The following is a 24,148-nucleotide window of genomic DNA, read 5'->3' as shown; positions in this document are numbered from 1 at the left end:
TTTCTTTTTTTTCCCCCCTTCAACTGCTCTCTGTGGTCTGGCCTGCTGGCTTAGCTTGAGAGAGCCCAAGAGCAGACCAGTTGGCTTCAGCCAGAACCCCACCGGTCTCCTGCACTTTCCTCCCTGTCACGGTGAGATGGATCCCTGGGTTATGTCCATATCTTTCAATTGTTACTCTGCATTCTCTCTCTCTCTCTCACTCACTCACACACACACACACAGGCAGATAGTTTGATTTCCTGTTCTCAGGAATTTTGTTTGTTTCAGTTCATGTTGTCTGTAAAATAAATAACCCCCAGATGACTGACAATAACCCCGGCATGCAGTTCTCCAACCCTGACACTGTAATGAGCCCAACTGTCTTCAGTGTTACACAGTCACTCCGGTTACAGACTGATTGCTGATGGGAGGGGGGAAATGTCACCATTGCACACTGTGAGTAAATTGCAATTACCTTTTGCTGCACAGGGATTATATTTACTTACTAAACAGTTATGAATTAATAGATTCATAACTTTTTCACTTTTTATATTAGCAAAGCCAAGGTAGTTTTGCTCATATGGCAAGCATTACTGATTATTAATAGCGTGCATTGTTTCAGGCTAAGGGAAACAATGTTTCACTAGGTCATAGATTCCAAGGCAGGAAGAGACCACTGTGAATGTCTGGTTTACGGGTTCTCAAACTGGGGGTCAGGACCCCTCAGGGGGTCGCGAGGTTATTACATGGGGGGTCGCGAGCTGTCAACCTCCACCCCAACCCCGCTTTGCCTTCAGCATTTATAATGGTGTTAAATATAGTAAAAAGTGTGTTTAATTTATTAGGGGGGTCGCTAATAAATTGCTGTGTTATACAAGTCAGAGGCTTGCTGTGTGAAAGGGGGCACCAGTAAAAAAGTTTGAGACCCACTGGTCTAGTCTGACTTCCTGTATAACACAGGCCATAGAACTTCCCTGAAGGTCACCGCTTCATTTACCTGACCATAATGTCAGCATATAATTGATTTTGCTGGAACATATCTCATGCCCTTTTGAGCTATTCCGAATGTAATGGGGTTTCAAAATCTAATTGAGAAATTTTGGTTTGCATTGTTGTTTTGCTAAAACAATTTGCAGAGTATGTGAAGGCTTAAGTACATCTTAAAAAATACATGCTAAATATACTCATGTAGAGATTACTGGTTATATGGTATCACTTGGCCCCATCAGCAATAATTCTCCAAGGTTGTTCCGTGAAGCTAAGGGCTTTTTGTATAAACAATGGAGTGGAAGCTTGTGCTGTGAAGTGAAAAGCTTATGATCAGTGATGAGTTATGTTTTAATAAGTCTTTCTTTATTAAGTAAATAAAATGTCAAAAGCCAGGAAGATTTTAGGCTGTATTAAGGAAAAAAGGGGGATAAAACTGAACGAAAATGTCATTATGTAAATCAGTGATACACCCTTGCCATGAATACAGTGCCCAGTTTTATCACATCCTCTCAGAAAGGATATAGTAAAACTATAAAAGGGCAGTCAATATAATTGGACATAGCAAGACATCCAAAGGAGAGAGAAAAAAGATGATGATGATGATGAATAGGAGATAACATGGCAACGGTAGTGAGCAGTAGAGAGAAGGTCATGAGGGTATTCTACTTATCCTTCCATGTAGAAGACGAACAAGAGGATGTCCCATGAAATTTTAAAAAATGACTAGTTTAAAACTGACAAAAAGAAACATTTTACAGCTACAAGATGTAATTGATGGCAACAACTCCATATGGTTCAAAGAAGGATCCAGTATTTACATGAATAGCAAGAATACTAGCCACAGTCACAGCATAGGCATTTATGTTCATACTATATGCCTTTATGCTTTAGGCAGAGATGCTGGCAAAGAGGCAACAGTGGAGCAGTTTCCCAGACTTAGGGCTTCTCTGCATTTGTGCTGCCATAGCACTTCAGTGTAGACACTACAGTGATGGCAGGGGTTCTTTCATCGGCATAGTTAATCCACCTCCCTGAGAGGTGGTAGCTAGATTGACGGAAGCATTTTTTCCCATCAACCTAGTGCTGTTTCCACTGGGGGTTAGGTCTCCTTAGCTATGTCGCCTAGGGCTAGGGCGGCAAATTTGCAGGGGCGGAAGCTCCCGTCCGCGCCCCGCCCCCCTGCTCCAGTGAGAGCCGGCTCCACCATTTCTGCTGCCCCAAGCAAAAAAAAAGCCGCGATCGCGATCAGCGGCAGGAATTGGTAAAAAAAAAAAAAAAAAAGCCGCAATCGGCAGCGGCAATTCAGCGGCAGGTCCTTCACTCCTAGAGGGAGTGAGGGACCTGCCGCCCCCAAATTGCTGCAGATGTCGCCCCTCTCCCTTGGCCGCCCCAAGCACCTGCTTGTTAAGCTGGTGCCTGGAGCCGGCCCTGGATCCAGCTCACCTCCGCCTCCTCTGCAAGCGCACTGCCGCATCTTGTTTCTCTCCCCTCCCAGCGCTTGCGCCGCGAAACAGCTGTTTCGCGGGGCAGGGAGGAAGGGGGGAGGAGGGGGAACGCCGCGCGCTGGGGGAAGAGGCGGGGCCGGGGGCAGGGATTTGGGGAAGGGATCCAATAGGGGAAGGGAGGGGGCAGAGTTGGGGCGGGGACTTTGGGGAGGGGGTTGGAATGGGGGCGGGAAAAGGGCGGAGTCGGGGCGGGGCCAGGGCGGCAATTATTTCCCGGCCTAGGGGCGGCAAAATTATTAATCCGCCACTGAGTGTGCCTGCTCTATTATGGAGGATTCTGTGACAGACTGACGATATTCTTTAATATTCTAGGCAAACTTAATGGAATTGAAGATTGTTTAAAGTTTAAGTTAAATCTTGTTAAAACCACTCCTCCTAGAGAAGTGCACATATCCTAGTTCAAACTGGATGCTCCAGGGATCAACAGACAAAGAAAGGATTTTGGGTTAAATAACCTGGTTTTAAAATTGGCTCAGGGCCTTCTGCCTGATCCAGCACATGGACAGGACCCCTAGCCCACAGAGGGCCCTAATCCTTAAAGAAGGGTTGGAAGGAGTTGGCCTGCTGAGGCCCATCAGACTGGGTGCTAGGTCTGAGCTGAGGCTGTTATGAACTTGGGACCATAAAGGGAACCCCGTTATGGGATTTTCAAGGACTGTTCCTGCCAGAGCCCATTTTAGGATTGGGGTGATGTCTGGTAAGCTTATTAACATGTGGTGTAGGTTTCTTTATTGTGCTTAATATGCTTTCTCTGTAAAGTTTTTAATTTAAGAATAAAATAGGCTTGCATCAAAAGAGCTAGATGATATCTGTAACTGTGGGAAGTCACACTGTTAACCTCTCTGAAGAGAAAGCAAACAGGTGTGGTTGGGCACTCTGTCTGTGCTGGGAAGGCAGGGAACTACTGTGCAGCATAGAAATATACGGGTTAGATGGGGTGAGATACTGGTAGCCACCCAAAAAGGCAATGGCTGGAGAGCTGGAAGCCTGAGAGTGGATCCCCTTCCTGGACCACTGAGAGGAAATATAGGTGCAGCTGCCCTGAACTGTGACAGGTTCCATCAGTATCTCACTGATATGCATCAAAAGTTAAATTTACCCTCAATCTATCATAAAGCCAACTAAACAGTTTTTGTGAGGACACGCTTTGGAGCAGGGTGGTGAACTGAATCAACCCCAGATTCATGGTCAGGACAGCTTTACTAGTTGAGGCCTTGACAACAGTGAGTAAGAAGCATGGACTAAAGCCCTAATGGTTCTAGTTATATATTGATACAATGTTATACACTCTGCTGTTGCTTTGGCTAGAAGAGATTAAACCTGAAAATGTCAACGTGACTGAGGATTTTGTCATGAATCTAGGAGTAGCTCAAATGAGCGTTTTAGTTGCTTTTTCCAGTTACTATGATTGGTGTGGGAGGAAGATGATGATATGGGACAAAAGTCACAGTGCCATGATAAAAATCAAACCACATCACCTGGCAAGGTGACTTGATCATGGGCCATACGTACTTGCATGGGAAGACTATTTCTGCTAGTAGAGGGCTTTTTAAGATAGCAGACAAAGTCATAACAAGATCCAGTGGCTGGAAGACAAAATTCAAACTAGAAATAAAGTGCAAATCCTTAAGAGTAAGGGTAATTAACTATTGGAACAATTTACTAAGAGTGGTGGTGGATTTTCTGTCATTTGTAGTTTTTAAGATTGGGTGTGTTTCTAGAAAATATGCACCCAGACATTATGGGCTTGATGAGGAATTACTGGATGAAACTTTGACCTGTGTTAGAAGTCAGACTAGATGGCCAAAATGGTGGCTTTTAGTCTTAAAATCTATGAATCCTGTGAAAGAACTATTTTCTCCCTGGAGGTTATTCTGCTGTGATGGAAGAAAGGGCTGAAGTTACAGAGTGTGCTTTAACTATAAAGTTTCAAAAGTGCACTGTTCAAAATTTAAGTAGTCACGTTTTTTGAATGAACAAGAAAAAAGAAATGCTCATAAGATCAGAATGCTTTATCCCTGCTTTGTTGCTCCCTGATCCTGGTTCAAATTCCTGGTTCATCAGAAGTGCAGATACTGGGCTCACAAAGTTGTTGGCACAATATTTGTATTGTCACTTTTGGTCCCTGCTGAAACTATCAAGCATAAAGCTGCACAAACATGTAAAAATAATAAAATAAGGTCTGGATTTGGAGTGGTTCCAGTTTTCAAATATTATTTGGAGCAGTTTATTTTTCACTTAAAGTGTTCATTTCTAGCTAAATTGCCCCTATTATTTGTTTTGGGGTTTTTTTTCTTGTCCATTTATTGGCACTATGATATATTGGATGGTTATTTTAGATTGCAGATGTGCTGGTGTTAGACTTTGAATTTTCAATAAAAGTCAAACATGTGAGTTTTTGTAGGGAAACTATTCTTCCAGCATCATATTTCTTTAATATCCAAAGTGGATTTTTCAATATTCAGCTAATGTTTCATTATTCTTCCTCTGGCTGCCTTGAGCTAGTATGAGCTATTCTTTCCTTATACTTTAATTAGTTTATGGAATTCATTACCCCATGTGGTCGTCATACTAAATCTTGCAGTGATCCTGTTTCCAAGCAGACCTCATTTATTACAGCTCTAACAAAATATTTCTCTCGATGGGAAAGTGCCATGTTTACCAGAAAAACGGCTTGGCTTTATAAGATTTCCAAGGCCCTTAGAAGGCTTCATAATAAATGTTCAGTAAGATTTCTGCTGAGATTATATACACCTCTACCCCGATATAATGCTGTCCTCGGGAGCCAAAAAATCTTACTGCGTTATAGGTGAAACAGCGTTATATCGAACTTGCTTTGATCTGCCGGAGTGCGCAGCCCCGCACCCCCGGAGCGCTGCTTTACCGTGTTATTACTGAGTTCATGTTATATCGGGCCGCGTTATATTGGGGTAGAGGTGTATATATATATATATATATATATATATAAACCAGCTACAAAATGAGTTTATAAATCACAGGTTCTCAACCTGAGGGTCACAACCCCCCACTTCCCAGAGGTTGACAGACAGGTTTTAGGAGGTTGTGACCACTTTCCTTTTCTTTATGGCTAAATGGGAAGCGGAAACTCTTTCCTGTTGTAACCCGAGGCCATGGTATGGAAAAATATACCTAATAACATTTTTAAAGGTTTCTGAAACATTTCTAAAGTTTGTTTTTTTTTCTGTAAAATGTGTCATATACAGACTGCCTGGCATGGGTTGATTATAGTATGAAGATTTTAGCAGCACTCCTTTCAAATGACTTGCATAATTGATTTGTGGCTTTGCTACAAATTTGGAAAAATGGAACCTTTCCAAATGCAGAGTGATACCACCCACTCTAACATGCATTTTCTCTATTATGTATGTATTCATCATGCATGTGTTCATATGTAATATGATATATATAATCAAATATGTTGGTGATAGTTGTATGCTAAGATGCAGAGCCAAATGATGCATTGCATTTTAATGCACTTTTACCATTTGACTTGTACTCTGAACTCTGATTCATCTTCTGGGACTGATGGTTAATTTTCTTTGCTTCAAGACCGGGCACTAAGTTTGGACTGAGGATACATCTACACTATGGAGATTATACTGGCATAGCATTGTTGGCATAGCCCTGTAGTATAGTCGCAGCCTATGTTGATGTAGAAAAACCCTTTCTCTCAGTGTAGGAACACCACCTCCCTGGATGACATTTAAGGGCTTGTCTATACTAGGGGAACTATAGTGGCATAGCTACAGCACTGTAAGCCTGTTATGGGTCTCTAGATGCTAAGCAATTTGGTTTTTTCCCTTTGGCATATATTCAAACGTGTGATAAGTTTTCCTGATGTTTTGCTCATTTTATTAAAAGGAAAGGGGAAAACAGCTTATTTTCTCAGCATGGACAAAAGAACTGTATATATTTTAAAGTCCTATTTTTGTTCACTTACAGAAACATGTCCAGTAATAGGGAATTGCTGGAATTTTGCTCAGCCTCTTACAAGGAACAAGGCTGGTAGATGTGATGAAGCATTGCTATAGCTGCTTGATGTATTAATAATAACCAGTATTTATACTCAAGTACTAAGTGTCAGTACAGTGATGTATAAGAGAACAGAGAATTTAATTACATTAAAGGAACTTTAACTCCTGCTTCTGCCCCACTCTTATAACTGTGCGCTATTTGTGCTCTGGACAAGTGTGTCAGCGGTGTGTGTCATTATCTGATCTCCTGTCAAACAGGTGTAGAAGTGTCTCGAGAAGGTATCAGAGAAAGGGAAGGAACATCAATAAAAATAAATAGCCTGTCAAAGTAGTCCCAAAACACTGAAAGAGGAACTAGCAATCTTTGTAGCTTTTGTTACAGATCAGTATAGAGCTCTGACACAGAATCACTCAAGTGCTCTCACTTAGAATATTCTAGCTGAGGTCATGATGATGATGGAGCACTTAAATGATTTTGTGTAACCCCATTCACTCCCGCATCTGGAATACAAAGGAGGAATGGGTTAAAACCACCACCCAGAATCTGTGATACTTGTCAACAAAAAACACCTGCTTGATGCCTATTTCAGGGAGAGGCATAGGTGTGTGCATCAGGCCTTGTCCCTTCCTTTGTTTTAGAATTTGTGTGTGACAATACTGGCCTATGTCCTGTTCAATGCACCCTTGTGATCCCAGATTCTGAGGAAGTGGAGTGCTTGGCCCCTGGTCCATCCCTGACAATAAGCCCATGTGCTGCCCTCCACAGCTCTTCAACAACTGGGCTGCCCCCCTCATACTGCTATAATGTCGGAGCTCCTGTGGGGCCCTAAAACCCACTCCGGATATTTTAAAAATCGAAGTCACCCTGACCTCAGTTTCCTATAAGACAAGAGTTAGGGCTAATCAGCACTTTAAGATCACCTGGAATGTGCTTGCTATCAGCCTACGTTTGAACACTCCATGGCTTTTTCATTCACTCCCTTGACCTAAATGTAGCTTCCTGGAGGACATGACAAAAAATGCATTTTGTTTATCATTTGATGACAATTGGGGGGTTATTAAATACCTAGCGATTTAAAACAACTTGGTGGGTGAATGGTTGTATATCCAACAGAATGTTTATTGAAGGTTGCAATACCCTCTGCTAGAGGAAATGTAAAATAGCTTCAGGGAGAGAATATAGAAATGATCACTAGCTTGGTTAAACATCAAGAAGATGGATCTTTAAAACCAGTTGGCAGTGTGAGTGCAGAACCTATTTTACCATTCAAAGGAGTGTAGGTCAAAATATCCTCAGTACAACAAACTGGAGTATAGGCCTGATTCTCTGCTCTGCTACACTATTTTTACACTGGTGTAACTCCACTGACGTCAATGGAGAGATGCATTAGTGTATAACTGGTGTGCAATGGAGTGGAGAATCAGGGTACGTCTATACTTACCTCCGGGTCCGGCGGTAAGCAATCGATCTTCTGGGATCGATTTATCGCGTCTTGTCTAGACGTGATAAATCGATCCCGGATCAATCCCAGAAGTGCTCGCTGTCGACGCCGGTACTCCTGCTCTGCGAGAGGAGTACGCGGAGTCGACGGGGGAGACTGCCTGCCGCGTGTGGACCCGCGGTAAGTTCGAACTAAGATAGTTCGACTTCAGCTACGTGAATAACGTAGCTGAAGTTGCGTATCTTAGTTCGAAGTGGGGGGTTAGTGTGGACCAGCCCTCAGTCTGTAAAGCTTTACTGCAATTCTGAGCCTCTGACAGTTTGAATCTCTTCCTCATCTGGCCTAGGGGGTCTAGAACATCATGCTTCCAAGTCACCCTGTTCTTTTGGTCAGCAAACACATCATCCCTCATTCAGTATCCGCACAGCAATGCATAGGCTCTGTCCCACTGCATTGATACTATTAAGGCTACTTCCCTTTATATCAGATTTTTGTCTGTCAGTAAAATTACCTGCTAACTGCATTATTTTGCATATTACAGGCTCATTGAAAGCCTATGTGCAGTACTTCCTTTCAAATGTGGCTCTAGGCTGTAGTTTAGCAGAGTCAAATAACACTCAATGGTTAACTTCTCATTCCTCATGTGTTACACTTTTTAGAATTATCTTACAACCAATGTTTATCTTCTTTTTTTAATCCAAAGTCTAATTTATTTTGTATCATAAACACTGAATATCATCAGCTAGGGTAGCCTATTTCAGCTGTTAAAGTACTGTATGTTGGTTAAAGTAATCCTAATATTTGGGGTATGCCAAAGCCCCAAAGTGGTATGCAGTTCCTAAGGGCAGGTCTTCACTACGGGGGGGGGGAGGGGTCGATTTAAGATATGCAAATTCAGCTACGCGAATAGCGTAGCTGAATTCGACGTATCGGAGCCGACTTACCCCGCTGTGAGGACGGCGGCAAAATCGACCTCCGCGGCTCCCCATCGACGGCACTTACTCCCACCTCCACTGGTGGAGTAAGAGCGTCGATTCGGGGATCAATTGTCGAGTCCCAACGAGACGCGATAATTCGATCCCCGAGAGATCGATTTCTACCCGCCGATTCAGGCGGGTAGTGTAGACCTAGCCTAAAATAATTGACATGCCTTGCAAGACATTAAGGTTAGTGTGAATTGTGCACTTGAGAAGTTTATTTTAAAATAAGCAAAATCAGTTAATCTAAATGAAATCTAATCTCATGATATTCTTTAACAGGTTTTTCTTAAGATGATAATGTTGCATATCTGCCTTCCCTTCTGAATTACAATAATTGACTGATTTTTTTTCTTCCTTTTTTGTTACTCATAGTTGTCAAAAGTGGTCTAAACCTCCACCTCCATTATGGTCATTTATTGTGAAAACTCTGGATTTTCTTCTACTATTAAGAGATCTTATTAGTTTCCTTTGTAGTGATTAGGACACTTTTAAAGGAATACAATATATATATTTTAAAATGAGTAATAAATTGCTATATGTAAAATTTGGGAAGAGGAGGAGAAGTCAGAAAAAAACCATTATTTAATCATCTATTCTCACTTGTTAGAATATACTGTACAAGACATATGGAGATTTTTATGATACATCCCAGATTTCAATGTATTTTTATTTACTCTTTGTCCAAGAGAATAATTTGTTTATGGACAGAGCCTTGCAGTATCTATGCTGCATCAACCACAGATAAACAAGAAGCCACATATGCACATTTGAATATGTACTAGATAGATTGCAGTTAATCATCTGGTTAATTTCTGTTGCTCTGTTAATCTTACCTATTTGTATTGCTTGTCGAAGGGGCCAAAATTAAGGTGCACTTGATACTGCAAGGATAAGGCTATGTACTCATAGATTATAAGGCTAGAAAGAACCACTATGGTTATCTTGTCTGACCTCCTGCATAACACAGGCCATAGAATTTTCATCCAATAATGTAGAACATGTCTTTATAGCAGCGGTTCTCAAACTGTGGGTCAGGACCCCAAAGCAGGTTGCGACCCCATTTTAATGGGGTCAGCAGGGCTGACTTGGACTTGCTGGGACGCAGGGCCAAAGCCTGAACCCTACCACCCAGGGCTGAGGTTCAGGTTATAGGCCCTCTGTCTGGGGCTGAAGCCTTTGGGCTTTGGCCCCCTACCCAGGGTGAAGGGGCTGGGCGGGCTCATGCTTCGGTTCCCCTTCATGGTGTCATGTAGTAATTGTTGTCAGAAGGGGGTTGCGGTGCAATGAAGTTTGAGAAACCCTGCTTTATAGCAAGACACCCACACAATAGTGGCAGATAGTGTGAATAAACTAGCTAATGTGTAAACCTTGCAGTGTCATTTAAAGTGAAGAGGGGTATGTGTGTGTGAAAAGCATCCTTTTTAGCTATTGCAGCTACAGGGAATGGAGGTTATGTTGTTCTTGGTTATTATAGTCATGGGGTAGTAGTGTTATACTGCAAGTGTTTTTCTAACTGGGTAGTATAATATCATTCTGAATCAGAAATGGTGAACAATCATTCACTGTTGAGTTGTTTTTTTTTTAATTTAAGCAAAAAGAACGAGGAGTACTTGTGGTACCTTAGAGACTAACAAATTTATTTGAGCATAAGCTTTCATGGGCTCAAGCCCACTTCATCAGATGCATGCAGTGGAAAATACAGTAGGAAGATGTATGTGTATATGTATGTGTATATGTATACAGAGAACATGAAAAAATGGGTGTTGCCATACCAACTCTAATGAGACTAATTGATTAAGGTGGGTTTCTTTTTTAAAATTCTGACTATAAAAGCCTTACACAAACACATACCATAAAATAATTCAGAAGTAAGCGAATGCAAAAGAGACACTGTAAGCAAGCTAACCATCTCCAACTATGCTCAGGCTAGAGTGCCAAGGAAATATTAGAAACACTGCTCATTTCAATATTAATATAATGTTTATGTATAATATTGGTTGATCCCGATAAAACTGAAGGGCCAGCAGAAAAGACTTCTACAACTAATTGATAAGTTCCTTCTGATGCATACAATGAAAGATAAGAGATATTTCAGTGAGAGATGGCCTATAATTTCATACAAACAAGTTCAAGTAAAACAACAAGTTTACTGCTGTATTGCAGCTGATTTTTTTTTTTACTGCTGTGAAATATTAATCAAAGGATATAGGATTTAAAATAGCACAGTTATTTTAATAATGCTGCTCTTGGCCACATTAAGCATCACTGGTATTAATTATAACATTAAGACCAGATTCACAGACGCTGATTTATTGCAAGCTATCATGAAATATTCACAAACCATTTAATTTAATTTGTTTGTCTATTACAGTGTGAGTTCTCAAGTCTCCCCCTTGTGTAGCTTGTTCATTAAATATAGAGCAGTTGCTTTTGAGTTGCATAGGATGGAGTGCATAGGATGGATTGTTGTCCTGGTAAAACGTGTGTATCAACATTGCATGAGACGCTATTAGATTCTACTATGTATCATGGTTATAACATGCTCCATGGTTAATACAAGCAGGTCCAAACCAGTTTTTCAGAGACACACAGGTGTTTTAAGCAGGTAATGGCCCTTTACCAGCCATTCTTCAGCAACGGAAAGGTATAAACAATGAATTTACACTGCATCATAAGAACATTTCAAATCTCACATACACAGGGGACTGTTTGTCTACACTCCAGTGGGTGGTAATCCTCAAAAAGAGGAGGAAGGTATAAAATAAGAGACAGTGACCTTCACATCATCACTCACCTCCTCCCATCTCTCTATTCATGACGTCAGTGACTCTGAAAAAAATGAGTTAAGGGGAGAGTGGTCCCAGGCTGGAAGGAGAAGAAGCCTCTGAAATTTTACTACAGCTGATGGTGAGATAGATCTTTTACTTTTAAACCTACTCGCCTTGATAAAGTTTAGGAATTAGCTTGCAGTTTTATCTTTTTATTTCCTCTGTAATCAATTCTGACTTTTATGCTTTCACTTGTAGTCACTTAAAATCTATCTTTCTCTGGTTAATAAACTTATTTTATTGTTTTACATAAACCACTGTGTATTTTGAGTGAAATGTTTGGGAATCTCTACTTAGGTCAACAAGGCTGGTGCATAATCATTATACAGTGTTGGAATGACGTACTATGTCTGAGCTTGTACTGTCCGGGGGTTACTGAGCAGTACAAGCAGTACATTTCTGGGGAGCAAGACTGGGACTAAGGGATATTCAGGTGTTGCCCTGTAGGTAATTCATGGATGACTGGGCATAACATTAATGTATTCAGCCGGGAGTGATTTTACATGCTAGTGTCTGTGCAGAGCCTGGAGAGGTTGCTGTTTACCAGTGTCAGAGAAAAGCAGTGTAAAAGGCATCATAGGCTGGAAAGCTAAAGGGACACAGCAGTCCAGTAATTCAGTTTGCACCCTGGGAAATGTCACACTTAAGGAACTGTCTTCTGCCACCAACTGATGCATGGTATCCACAAAACATTAATCCTCCAAACAGTCTAATGTACAACCTTAATCATAATTATGATAGCCATAGCCTCATACCCTCAGAAAAACATCACACACCACATACTTAACTCATGCTTATATGTCAACCCCAAAAATATTTGCTAACATTGCTGATGGTATAATTAAGGTTTTGGGGTTATACTATGAATGGAAATTAATGTGTTTGCATTTGAAAAGTGGATGTGCACTATATTAGTAGTGTATGTATACTGCTATCTGAGCTCTAGGCAGCTTTTGTGGTCATAAGAAAGACTCCTTGTTCCATGTTGTAAGGAAGTGGGATAAACTGTCAAGTTTCTGCCAGAAGCTAGAAGGAGATTTGCGTGGTACTGGAAGGAGATTATATAAGATCAAACAAAAGTATAGAGTAATTCTTAATCCTCTTTCCCCACCCAACTGCCAAGCTCTATTAAAAATCCTCTTCTTCCTTTCTCCTTCCACCCTCCTGCCGTTTTTCTTTTTTAAAATGCTTTAATCCTGAAGACAGAAGCCAAAAACTTTACTCCATAATAATGCTTCACAATGATTTACAATTGTGTTGAAGTTTAATCAAAAGGATGCAACATTAAAAAACATGTGAGAGAACCAGGCCCCAAACCAGCATTGACATAAAAAAATCCTGCCATATAACAACATTGGGGGATGCATATCAGCTAGGTTTGGTTCAGAAAAACATTCAGAAGTGTGGAGATTTATCTAAACCTTACCTGAACCCCTGGAAGGTCCCCTACCCAACCGTGTAACCCTTCCATTCACAAACATCCTTTATGGGAAAGCCTGATAGTATTGAATAGCAATTACAAGGGAAATTTTCAAAGACCCCAGTTGAGTTTCAGTGAGACTTAGGTACATCAGTAGGGATAGAAATTAAACAGGGTTTTTTCTATAAAAATTACTTTAAATCCTATAGTTGAAAAGCAGATAATTATATCCTTTTTATGAGAGTTTTGAACCATCCCATAGCCAGGATACAAGTTCCTGTTGAATTCTACAGGATGACTCAAGAACCCATAGAAAAGTTATCCTTTTTAATTATATTGTCCATTTATTCATGCTATCCCTTCCATTGTCTTTATGGTACAATTGGTAGTACTGCTTCCCCTGTGGTATCTTTAGGAGAGACAGCAGATTAGCTTTTCTAATATCTTCATAAATGATGTAAAGATGTTCAATACTTTTCTGAATCCTGCTAAAATCTTAGCCTTAATGCTATACCGTAGCAATGAGTTCTACAGGTTAACTGACTAATGTGTAAACATGATTTATTTGTATTAGTTTTAAATGTGTTGCTTTTCATTTTCATTGGTTGTCCCCTTGTTATTGTATGATCAAAATGGGTAAATAGGAGCACTTGCTTTACCTTTTCTGCACCATTACTTATTTTGTACACTTCTATTATGTAGTGTCTTATTTGTCTCCTCTTTAAACTAAAAACTCCCTATCTTTTTATATCAAAAGATTCTCCATGCCTGTAAACACTTTTGTTATTTGTCTCTGGACCATTTCATCTCTTTTATATCTTTTTTAAAATCATTTTGACCAGAAATGAACACAATATCCCAGGTGGCCCCTACTAGTACATTCCTATAACTTGCTTATTCCCTCAAACATCCCCGGACTCAGTCAATGAATGCCTTTTGTGTATTGTTTAGTTTCTTCCAGATCTCCTCTTTTGAAGACTAATAAATCCTGTATCAAAAAGATAACTCATTGTTTACATCTTTTTGTCCCTTTTAAAAACCAGAGCCTTTAATATTAATTCCCCTATTTATTGTCATCTACCAGCTACACTTCCGTTTGTTATATGTGCATATGCCTCCAGCTCTCCTATTTCCTTTGGTAAGCTCCTTGCATTTTTACATAAGAAAAATGTAATAACTTCATTTTTGAGCTCACTTTCCCTCACATCAGTGCCCACAAATTCTAAATTCAATGTATTATTTAGCTCCTTTCCATTGCTTCTTGTCTGTTTTCACTTTTCCCCCTAACCATAAATCTTGCCATATATTTTCTTTCTTCTAAGCTATCTCCCTTGGTTCTTCCCTCTGCACCCAAATAGAGTTTTACCAGTTAGTTTAAATTATTTGTTTTATATAGATCATTTCTTTGTTTATTCAGATGCAATTAATCCTATCTACAATTACTTCCAGTGCTCCACACAAAAATATTCCTTATTTTTGAATCTTCACCATGATTATGATCAGATTAGAGCAGAGGTATCAAAAGCCCAGTTCATGGGACTCATCTGACTACCCTAAGACATAATCATGTGTTTTGCTACTAGTTGTGACTGGGTGTCTGGTCTGGACCACACTGAGAATGCCACACTCAGTGCAGACTGCAAGAAATAGGACAGACAATCCCCAAAGCTGGTGGTTGATTCTATAATGAGATTCACCAAGCCCGTAACAAAAGGCTTCTGCAGTACCACACTGGTTAACCAGAAGCCTTTTAGCATTCCAGCCTTTGGCTCCGATCCAGACAACCACCCATATTAGAAACCCATTTCACCATATGTGAGGTTCTTACTAATCCCAAAGGATCAGACACTTATCCCCAGATCAATATGTATCTCAATCTTACCCAAATATCAGACCCACAGCCAATCCTTATTAAACTAAATAGAAAAGAAGAGAGTTATAAATAGTTAATAGATCATATATATACAAATGATTGCAAAGTCCTTATATGAGGTTTGTAGCAGTGATAGAATAGACTGCTGGCTTGTAAAGGTCTCTCTGGTAACTTCCAAAAGGTTGGAATGTCCTCAATGCATAGTTCAAGATGCTCCTTTTAGTTGTAAATCCGTGGTCCCAAGAAGTAGAGCAGGAAAGAGGCAAAATGGAGGTGTATAATGTATATCCATTGCCATGTGCATGGAAATGTACTGTTCCAAACAAAGCCCACAGACCAGGTTCATGGAAAGTTACTGATCCAAGATGGAGTCTAGCATCATATATTCTTATCATATGTCCTTCATGTTTTGCTGACTCACAGAGCAGCCATTGCCCATATTCTCTCTGAGGCATCCACAGGAAAGGCTCACTGGGTAGGATGCTTTTCTTTAATGGCCCATTGTGAGTGAAGTGTCCTTAATGGGCCATCAACACATAGCCCTGATGTAAGTCTACTTGGAGGGTGTCACCCGGGAACAAAACACATGTTGGAGATACAAATACATTGGCAATAGTCATAACTTTAGATACAAAGATGATGCATGGAGTTAATCAGGATAATCATATTCAATAGAGTGTAACTTTTCTGTTGACACTGTACAGGATACACTTCGTGCACGATTTGTTGCAATTGTATAACACTGGTAATATCAATTATATAAATCAGTGGCTTTCAAACTTTTTACTGGTGACCCCTTTCACATAGCAAGCCTCTGAGTGCGACCTCCCTTATAAATTAAAAACACTTTTTATATCTTTAACACTATTATAAATGCTGGAGGCAAAGTGGGGTTTGGGGTGGAGGCTGACAGCTCGCGACACCCCATGTAATAACCTCGCAACCCCCTGAGGGGTCCCATCCCCCAGTTTGAGAACCCCTGATATAAATGGTCATCTTTAATCATACAGCATCACACTAGTATCTGATTTTCAGATGGTCATCAACTTTAGCTGAAATTACTTTTTATTTTACTCCTGTTTCATTCTTATTACTATGACACACTAAGGCTAGGTCTACACTACCCGCCTGAATCGGCGGGTAGAAATCGATCTCTCGGGGATCGAATTATCGCGTCTCGTCGGGACGCGACAATCGATCCCCGAATCGACGCGCTTACTCCACCAGTGGAGGTAGGAGTAAGCGCCGTCGACGGGGAGCCGCGGAGGTCGATTTTGCCGCCGTCCTCACAGCAGGGTAAGTCGGCTCCGATACGCCGAATTCAGCTACGCTATTCGTGTAGCTGAATTTGCGTATCTTAAATCGACCCCCACCTGTAGTGAAGACCTGCCCTAAGTCAGTGAAGACTAACATTGCTATTTCAGTTATACTAATCCAGATTTTATTTGTACCAAAGGTCCATAGAGTACCGGTGCAGTTTCAGTCTTGTTTAATTAGAGGACTTCCATCTAATTACTGATCAGCCCTAACGTTACTTGTGAGATCTGACAAGAATGCAGCAGAAAGTAGAATTGTATGTAGCATTGTATTAAGTACTTTTTCTCCATTTCAAAGTGATTTGATGACTTCCATGGGATTATCCATGTGCTTAAAGTTAAGCATATGCTTAATTGCTTTGCTGGTTTGGGCACATAATCAGCCCCTTGCGGGCCTGAGCCCTCAAAACGCACTCTTCATGTGATACACATTGTCTCCTGTTTCCCAAACTTCTGAGTCATGCGGTCTAAAAAGGGTTCCATTTCTTGTTTGTGTCATGTGGCAAAAAGCTTCCAAAAAAAAGATTGATTCTTTTAAGTATTGGAAATCTGCACAGTGGCTGATGTCATTTCCATATTTAAGAAAGGAGCAAGAGATTTTAATTATGTATAATTTGAACAGCAGTCATCCAGGCAGATCATACCTGATAAATCTATGTGGGGTTTTCCATTACTAAATTAATAGTCATAGAAGAGCTGCTGACACACAATCTATCTGGATTTTATAGCCATTCTAACACAAAATGTTGAATGTTTGACATATTCTTCCCTTGAGAAAGAGGCTCTGAAGATGTTTGATACCAGTCCTGGGATCTGCTTTCCTCTGTGCAATTGCAGTCTGGTGCTTCCCTTTCTCTGGTTCAGCTTGAAGCACAGAAACTTTTCCTTTTCTAATAGCGTAACTTATCACAAAAATAAACTCACTGACACAAGTGAATTAAAACATAAGATATGTCTACAATGCAATGTAAGCCCAGGCTCAGACTCAGGCTTAAGCCTTAACGCCCCTTCCATCTACACACTCCTAATGAGCTCAAACTTTGACCCAGGGTCCTAGAATCCTACGGGGGTAAAGGGTGCGAGGCAGAGGCCAGCCAGGACCCTGGGTTCAAGCCCTATCATTTTGCAATGTGGATAAAACTATGCAAGCCTCAGGCCCTGGCAGTCTGCCAATGCTATCCCACAATCCCATGTGCTGGTGTACTGTCTTCTCTATGCTGTGAGTCAACAGTTGACTCCCAGGACGTGGAGGCAGCCCCTTTGTTCAAGTACAGCTCAGTGTTTAACCTCTCCATTTCATTCTGCTCGCTGAGCTGCAAACACAATGACCCTTCTCCTGTGACTGATTGTGAAAAGCACAGCAAACCACAATAATACAGACAGCTTTGATGACACTGGAATCGAAATGGATCTACAGACAGTGGCAGAGGGATTTCAGTCTGCCAAATGTACATTCAACCATCATTCTACACCTGCTGAGAGAGTAATTAGACCTTCATTTGCCAGGGACTCTGAGATCAGGACATGGTTTCATAAGCCAAGGCAAAAGAGGCTATGCAGTGTCCCCCAGAATGACAGTGGGGACAGTAACTCCATTTAGGACAATGTCATTTAGTGGGAATAGCATCCCAGCCTGTCCTTGAATGTCGACTCCTACTCAGCTGAAAACCCTGGCATCATAAACTGTTCCAGTGCAGCCCATGTTGATGTTCATAAATTGGACTCTGTGGTCCACAGGAGCCTGCTAACAGTGACAGTACCCTTTTCAGTTTATGTAGTCATACTCCTTGAGGAGAGCTAACTATGGGCATGAGTCCCATCAAGTCCCTGATGCAGTTTGGAAACCCATTCTCTCAAAGGCAGCAGTTACTTCAGGACTATCTTTTATGCCTGCCACTTTGAGGTAAATTGCATTCCTTATTGCCTCAGAAACCTCCATGACCACTTTACCCACAGTCTACTTTCCAACACCAGCCTGGCTGGCAATGTTCTGTAGTAGTCTCCGGTAGTCACTTTCCAGATGATTATAGCAACTGGCTGCTTGACCAGCATGGCAACCCTCATGCATGTGTCTTGACACTGAAGGGTCAGGGCAGGGTGCCCACAAAGCTCCAGAAATGTAGCTTTCCTCATGCAAAATTTCTGGCCCCACAGCTGGTCATCCCAGGTCTGCGCACATCAGTCTGTGCTTGTGGCCCTGCTCCAGATGCACCAGCTATGTGGAGAGCATCAGCAGCTATACCAAGTGGCATGAGCAGAATCAGCCAGTTTGAGTCTGCCGTGTCTGTCCTCCTCCTCCATCATTAGCTCTGTCAGGTGCCTTTGGTAGGTCAGAAAATGCCACTGGAATGTCCACTAGCATCTCATGGAAGCTCTGCCCATTTCCTTAAGAGTGACAGCGCACTTGAAAGACATTCTTAAAATGGCAGCAACTCCATGTTGCTCATTCCAATTGCTGGGAGTGCACAGACCAGAATGAGGGCTCAGCAGGATCTGTTGGTAGGTTGCTCAAATTTCCTCTGATGTATCTGGGTGGACAGCCAAGTTTTGCCACACCGCACTGCGGACAATGAGCTAAAGCAACCACATTTCAGGAGTGTGCTAGGAAAGCTAGGATATGGTTGGTTGGACTCAGGCCTGCATACTGTGGTGTAGATACTTGAACCCCAGCTTGAGGCCCAGCTTCAAAAATTCTCAACCTAGGGTCAGCAATCAGTGCAGATGCTCAAGCCCTGGGTTCTCAAACCTAGGGTCCGTTGACTCAAGTTCCACTAATCCTGGGTGTCATTGCAGTGTAGACATACCCTTAGACAGAGGCACAACGCTCCTACCAGGGAAATCACTGCTCTCCTGTCATATTTCAGAATAGTACAATGATGAGATACATGGGCCACACTTGGTGTAGTGGCTATTTGAGAAGTAATAGGTATTGGAGCTTGACTTTTATTATTATTTCTTTGCATTGCCCTGCCTAAAAGGCCCAGGCATGGACCAAGACCACATTGTGCTAGGCCACTGTACAAATACAATTCCCTGCCCCAAACCGTTTACAGCCTAAGCAGCTTGTTCCTGACTGAGGCCCACTGAAAACACATAATTCCCTCCGATTCTTGGCTAGTAAATTGCATATAACTACAGCTGTGAGCAATATCAGTTCAGTTCATAGAGGTGTGTTCAGATTTTTTTCTCTGGTTTTAATCCATATGGGTCCCTATGTCCCTGCCCTGTATTTGAGTTTCAGGTTCTAAATAATTCAGATGCAAAAATCAGTCTAAGCTGTTGAGTTTCAACTGGCTGCACGGTGAAACCATAAAAAAACTGTGAAAATGGATGATGATAATGCAAGGCCACTAGCTGATCCAGTTTGTAAAATGGGGAAACTTTTGCTGAACCTGGTCTGGATTTTGTTATAAACTAAAAACAGAGCCAGAAAACTTTTGCTTGAGTTTGCGTTCTGTTACTAACATGACTCATAGCTGTACTTACTTACTCCTTTCCCTGCCAACACACACAGACTAGCCGGGGTTCTGGAGACTGCTTTGTTCCAGCTCCCTTGCCCCTCCTAGACCCCCCCTGATGTGCACCCATGCTGATGCTCAGGCTTACCCTCATGTGACAGGGTATATGTGATATTTGTTACCTATTAGTGGGCTAAAACTTGATTTGAAGAATGAGCTTCTCATCTGGCTTCTGGGCAGAGTGAGCATGGCAGCAGGTAGGCTCTTGTTCTCTGCCATCCAGGAAACATTCAGGGTATTGTCCTTTGCTTCCTGGAGAACAGGAACATGTCAGCAGGCAGCCAATTGTCCTCTGAAATCTAGGGATCGTGAGCACTGTACAGTAGCTGGTAGCCAATCTGTTTTCTGGCAAATGTGTGAGCACAGCAGTAGAAGAGTTGATGGCCAATAACACATTAGATCTCTGCAGAATCTCTGTATGGAATCAGAGCACTACAGAACCGTATTGGATACAGAGATATCCTTTTGGATATTGGAATCCCTAGTGGGCAAGAAACACTCAAAGTGTGTTTACACAGCCCATGGCAGCAAGCCTATCAGCCTGGATTGTCAGACTTGGACTTGCACCACTGAGCTAAAAATAGCAGTGTAGCTGATGCTTTGAAGTTGTGGTTCAGCTTTGATGCCTACCCCCTTCCCTGGGCTTCAGCACCTGAGCTCCATCCCGAGCCTCTTCGTCCGTACAGCTACGTTTAGTGTGGTAGCACAAGCTTGAGTCTGTTGACTCCGACTTCTACCCTCATAGTTCTGAAAGACTGATTTCACAAGCCCAGCAGCAGAATAGAATCATCTTGAGCTGGAAGTATAATTATGGTGCAGATTAAGAGGTTAATATTGTGGTAGTACTTCAGAGATGTTGAGTACCATGGACCTGATCCAAATGTACTTCCTTGGGCTTTGGATCAGGCCCTACATCTAAAAAAGTTCTGATCCAGCAAACTACTTACACACATTTAATTTATGTCCAAATTAAATCAATGGGATTACTCACGTGCTCGTGTGTTTAAGTACTGTCCTGGATTAGAGCTTAAGTGCTTATGATATGGGAAATCATTTGTTTTACTTTTCCTCAGATTTATTAATCCCTAAAAGGCAAAAATTGTTGTAATTAGCCCCTTCTTTAAATGCACAGCTATTTAGAATATCCATTTGTAAATCTCCTATATATTATATGTATGTATGTAATTTATACACGTAAGTAAATAGATATTCTAAAAAAAAACAGGCCATGTAAGCAGCAAGAAAAATATGAAAGAATAAAGAAAAGGCTAGGGTTTTAACTGAAATATAACCTTTAATTAGAAAAAAATCTATTAAGAGTGCATGCATTTTAAATAATTAAGTCTTATTAATAGATTTCGAGGAGGAAAGGCATATCTTTCTAACTGTATTTAACCTAAGGCCTGATCCTGCTCTCATTAAAGTAAATGGCCAAACTCACATTGATTTAATTGGGAACAATATTCAGTCACTCCCTAAAGTGTACAATAGATTTTTTTTAATTTGAAGGGAAAAATATTTCTGCACATTTCTATTTCACTTCCAGATACCATAGCTGCAGTCTCAGTGCAGCAACAGTGACATCCAGTGACTAAACAGATTAATTCTAGGTCTGAAATGCATTTGGAATGGGTGCTCCAGGAGGTGCACCAAAAGTAAAGCTCATTTACAGGAATGTCTAGTGCGGAACTAGATTGCAGATTCTCATTGCACCACAATGCAAGCCACAATGAAGAGCTGAGCTAAAATATAAAAGTGCTTATTTAATGTTGTTGTACTTAATTTAATTAGTGCTTATTCTGTGCCAGAATTAGACAGTCTGTAATGCAGGTATCTTAAATATCCATTAAAGAAATACATAATTTTAAAATAATTTTGTGAAATGATGTGATCTTTTTAATGGGGTTATACTGTACTCTCTACTATTTCTTCTATTTAAAGGTAGAAGTCAAATGAAACTAACTATATTAATATGCATTTTTATTCCATAAAGAGCCATCTTAAAAATAAAAACATGCTTGACTGTGGGCTCTAACGACTGCATTGAGTAAATAAAATAAAAGCTTAATATATGAGTAAGAGACAATTAAGAAAGGTTTAAATTAGAGATACTTGTGCTGTGTAATACTTTCTCCTCTTCTGCCTGATTCTGATTTTATTGAAATAAATGGAAGGTTTTTTCCTAATTCATTGAGTACAGCATCTGGCCCTAAAAATTACTAGCTTCTGGTAAATGCCTGTAGCTGGTATTTTCTGTAATTAATTGTGTGGTCATTTGTCCTTTATCCAAATGTCTTTAGTCCAGAGTTCAGTCCTGAAATGTCAAAACAATCTCTTAAAAGATTTCCAATACTTTCTGATGATGTTAGGAACACTGCACCAAGACCTCATGTCCCAGGACTTTGATTATGAGGAAGATAATAGTAATAATAATGCCTAGACTTTTTAGCTGTAGATCTGAAAGCAGTGGGTAAATATCATTTCCACCATTTTGCTGTTGTGGAAACTGAGACACAAAAATGGGTAAACTCACTCAACGAGCCAATGACAGAGTCAAAAATATAACCTAGAATGCCTCACTTCTAGTTAAAGGGAATACAAACTCACTCCAGGAACAGAGGTATGAAACTAAAAGCAAAATTAGGAATGCTAGCAGGAGACTCCATATGTGTACTGAGAGTACATTAGAGGTGTGTGAAGATGACACCAGGGGTTCATCCCTCATAATACTCATTGATGCCCCATTCAGCTTGATCAGAGAGGAATTTGTGTTGGATCTTTGGAGATGTAGTCCTCCAGGAGCCCAGCTGATAGGAGAGAATGAGGGTCTGAACTACAACTCCCATGAAGCAATGAACTTCAATAGGAAAATATGGTTATAATAGGGCGATCTGTTCCCTCTGAAGGCAGTAGAGACTAGATATCAGTCAGCCCCAGTTCTATGGCATGGCCCTTTAAGGTTTCATGAATGTGTAGGTATATGAAGGCCTAGGGAATGGCAGAAGCAGATATTGAGAGGGGCGGAGTGGTCCTGATTCATGTTTGGAAAAACCCATGCTACTGGTGCTTTAAGGGCTTTGGAACAGGAGCCTTTTAATGCAGGGTACGGCAAGACTTGCCTCTATCCCAGCCAACTGGGACAAGCCCTGGCTTGAATTAGCACAGACTCAGAAAGAAAGGGGAAGAAACCTGCCAAGCTTATAGCATCCAGGAACCAGAAGGGCTGCAGAACTTTCAAATAAAAGTGGAGTAAGACTATCTGAAATATTTCACAGGCCCAGCAGGGGGCTGTGGGACTCCTGAATATAGAAGAGGAGCCTGTCTGAATTAGCACAGAGGCTCCCAGAACAAGGGTGGAGTTGTGGAGCCTTGGCTATGCACATCCCTTCCACTCCAGCCCTATTAAAAGATTCTTTTCTACTCATCGTGTATGAAAGTGGCCTATTGGTCTCCACCAGGTGTCAGCATACAGGATCTATCGTTTGAAGTATCTACAGTACTTACCTTTAAGTATGCACGACCAAGTTCTGAAGACCTAGTGTCCTATGATTCATAACAACCCCAAACTGGAATTGGTTAGGCTAGGCTACAATTTCAAGGACTTTTAATCCTTATGTTCCAGGATAGATTACCCAATGGTGTCAGGTAGATGTTTTTGGCCCAGAGTTTAGTATTGAAAAATGTTTCACTGAGGTTTTGTATCTTCCTCTGCAATGGCCACAGGTGAAGCCAGGATATTGACCTTGATGGGCCATTGATTTGTTAGTATGGCAATGCCTGTGTTCTTTTTGTATGATCAAGATCTGACTCATTCTTATATTTAGCACAAGCAGGGGTCCCCATTCTATTTTCCCATTGTGTTCAATTCTTTAAAAAAATCAGCTAAAATAAAGAGCAGTGAGATGGCAGGAGAGAAGGAAGACATTTAGAGAAAGAAGAGCAGGTGGGAGGATCTGCAGGTCTAGAACCTGCAGCTATTAGTTCCTGAGCAGCTGCTGTGGCCATGCCACCATTTGACAGCAGAGCAGGGAACACCAGTTTAGTAGCCCTGTGGGCTCTGACTTCTGTGGCTACTCTGCCCATGGAGGCCCTGTTTGGTGGTGTCTAAGTCCCCTGATTGTCTCAAGCATGTTATTTAAGGCCTGGGAGAAACACCAGGAGGCCATCTGTGTAACTAGGCTGACCCCTGCTTGCTGCTGTAAATAGACCTTGCTGCATTTCCTGATAGCTTGCCCCATTTTGGCCCCTCGTCTTGCTCCTGTTCCACTACCTCAACCTCGGCAGGCCCTTTGGGCTTCTAAC

At 41.3% G+C, this 24,148-nt stretch overlaps 1 protein-coding gene across 2 annotated transcripts in view; it reads left to right on the top strand.

Annotated features, from left to right (window-relative positions):
• The first annotated feature begins 348 nt into the window (after positions 1–348).
• TFPI (tissue factor pathway inhibitor) overlaps positions 349–24,148 on the top strand; it is an 81,429-nt gene continuing 57,629 nt past the window's right edge. The window contains exon 1 of one of the 2 annotated variants that reach the window (XM_024201150.2): positions 349–435. In XM_024201150.2, the coding sequence (XP_024056918.1) occupies positions 404–435 (32 nt within the window). In that variant the 5' untranslated portion in view covers positions 349–403. The remainder of the gene's footprint in view (positions 436–24,148) is intronic. The other variant, XM_024201148.2, reaches the window with a different exon arrangement.

This window comes from Terrapene carolina, unplaced genomic scaffold (genome assembly GCF_002925995.2).
Source record: "Terrapene carolina triunguis isolate 2854851 unplaced genomic scaffold, T_m_triunguis-2.0 Scaffold62, whole genome shotgun sequence".
NCBI classification, from domain to species: Eukaryota; Metazoa; Chordata; order Testudines; family Emydidae; genus Terrapene; species Terrapene triunguis.
This window is presented reverse-complemented; position numbering and strand designations above follow the sequence as displayed.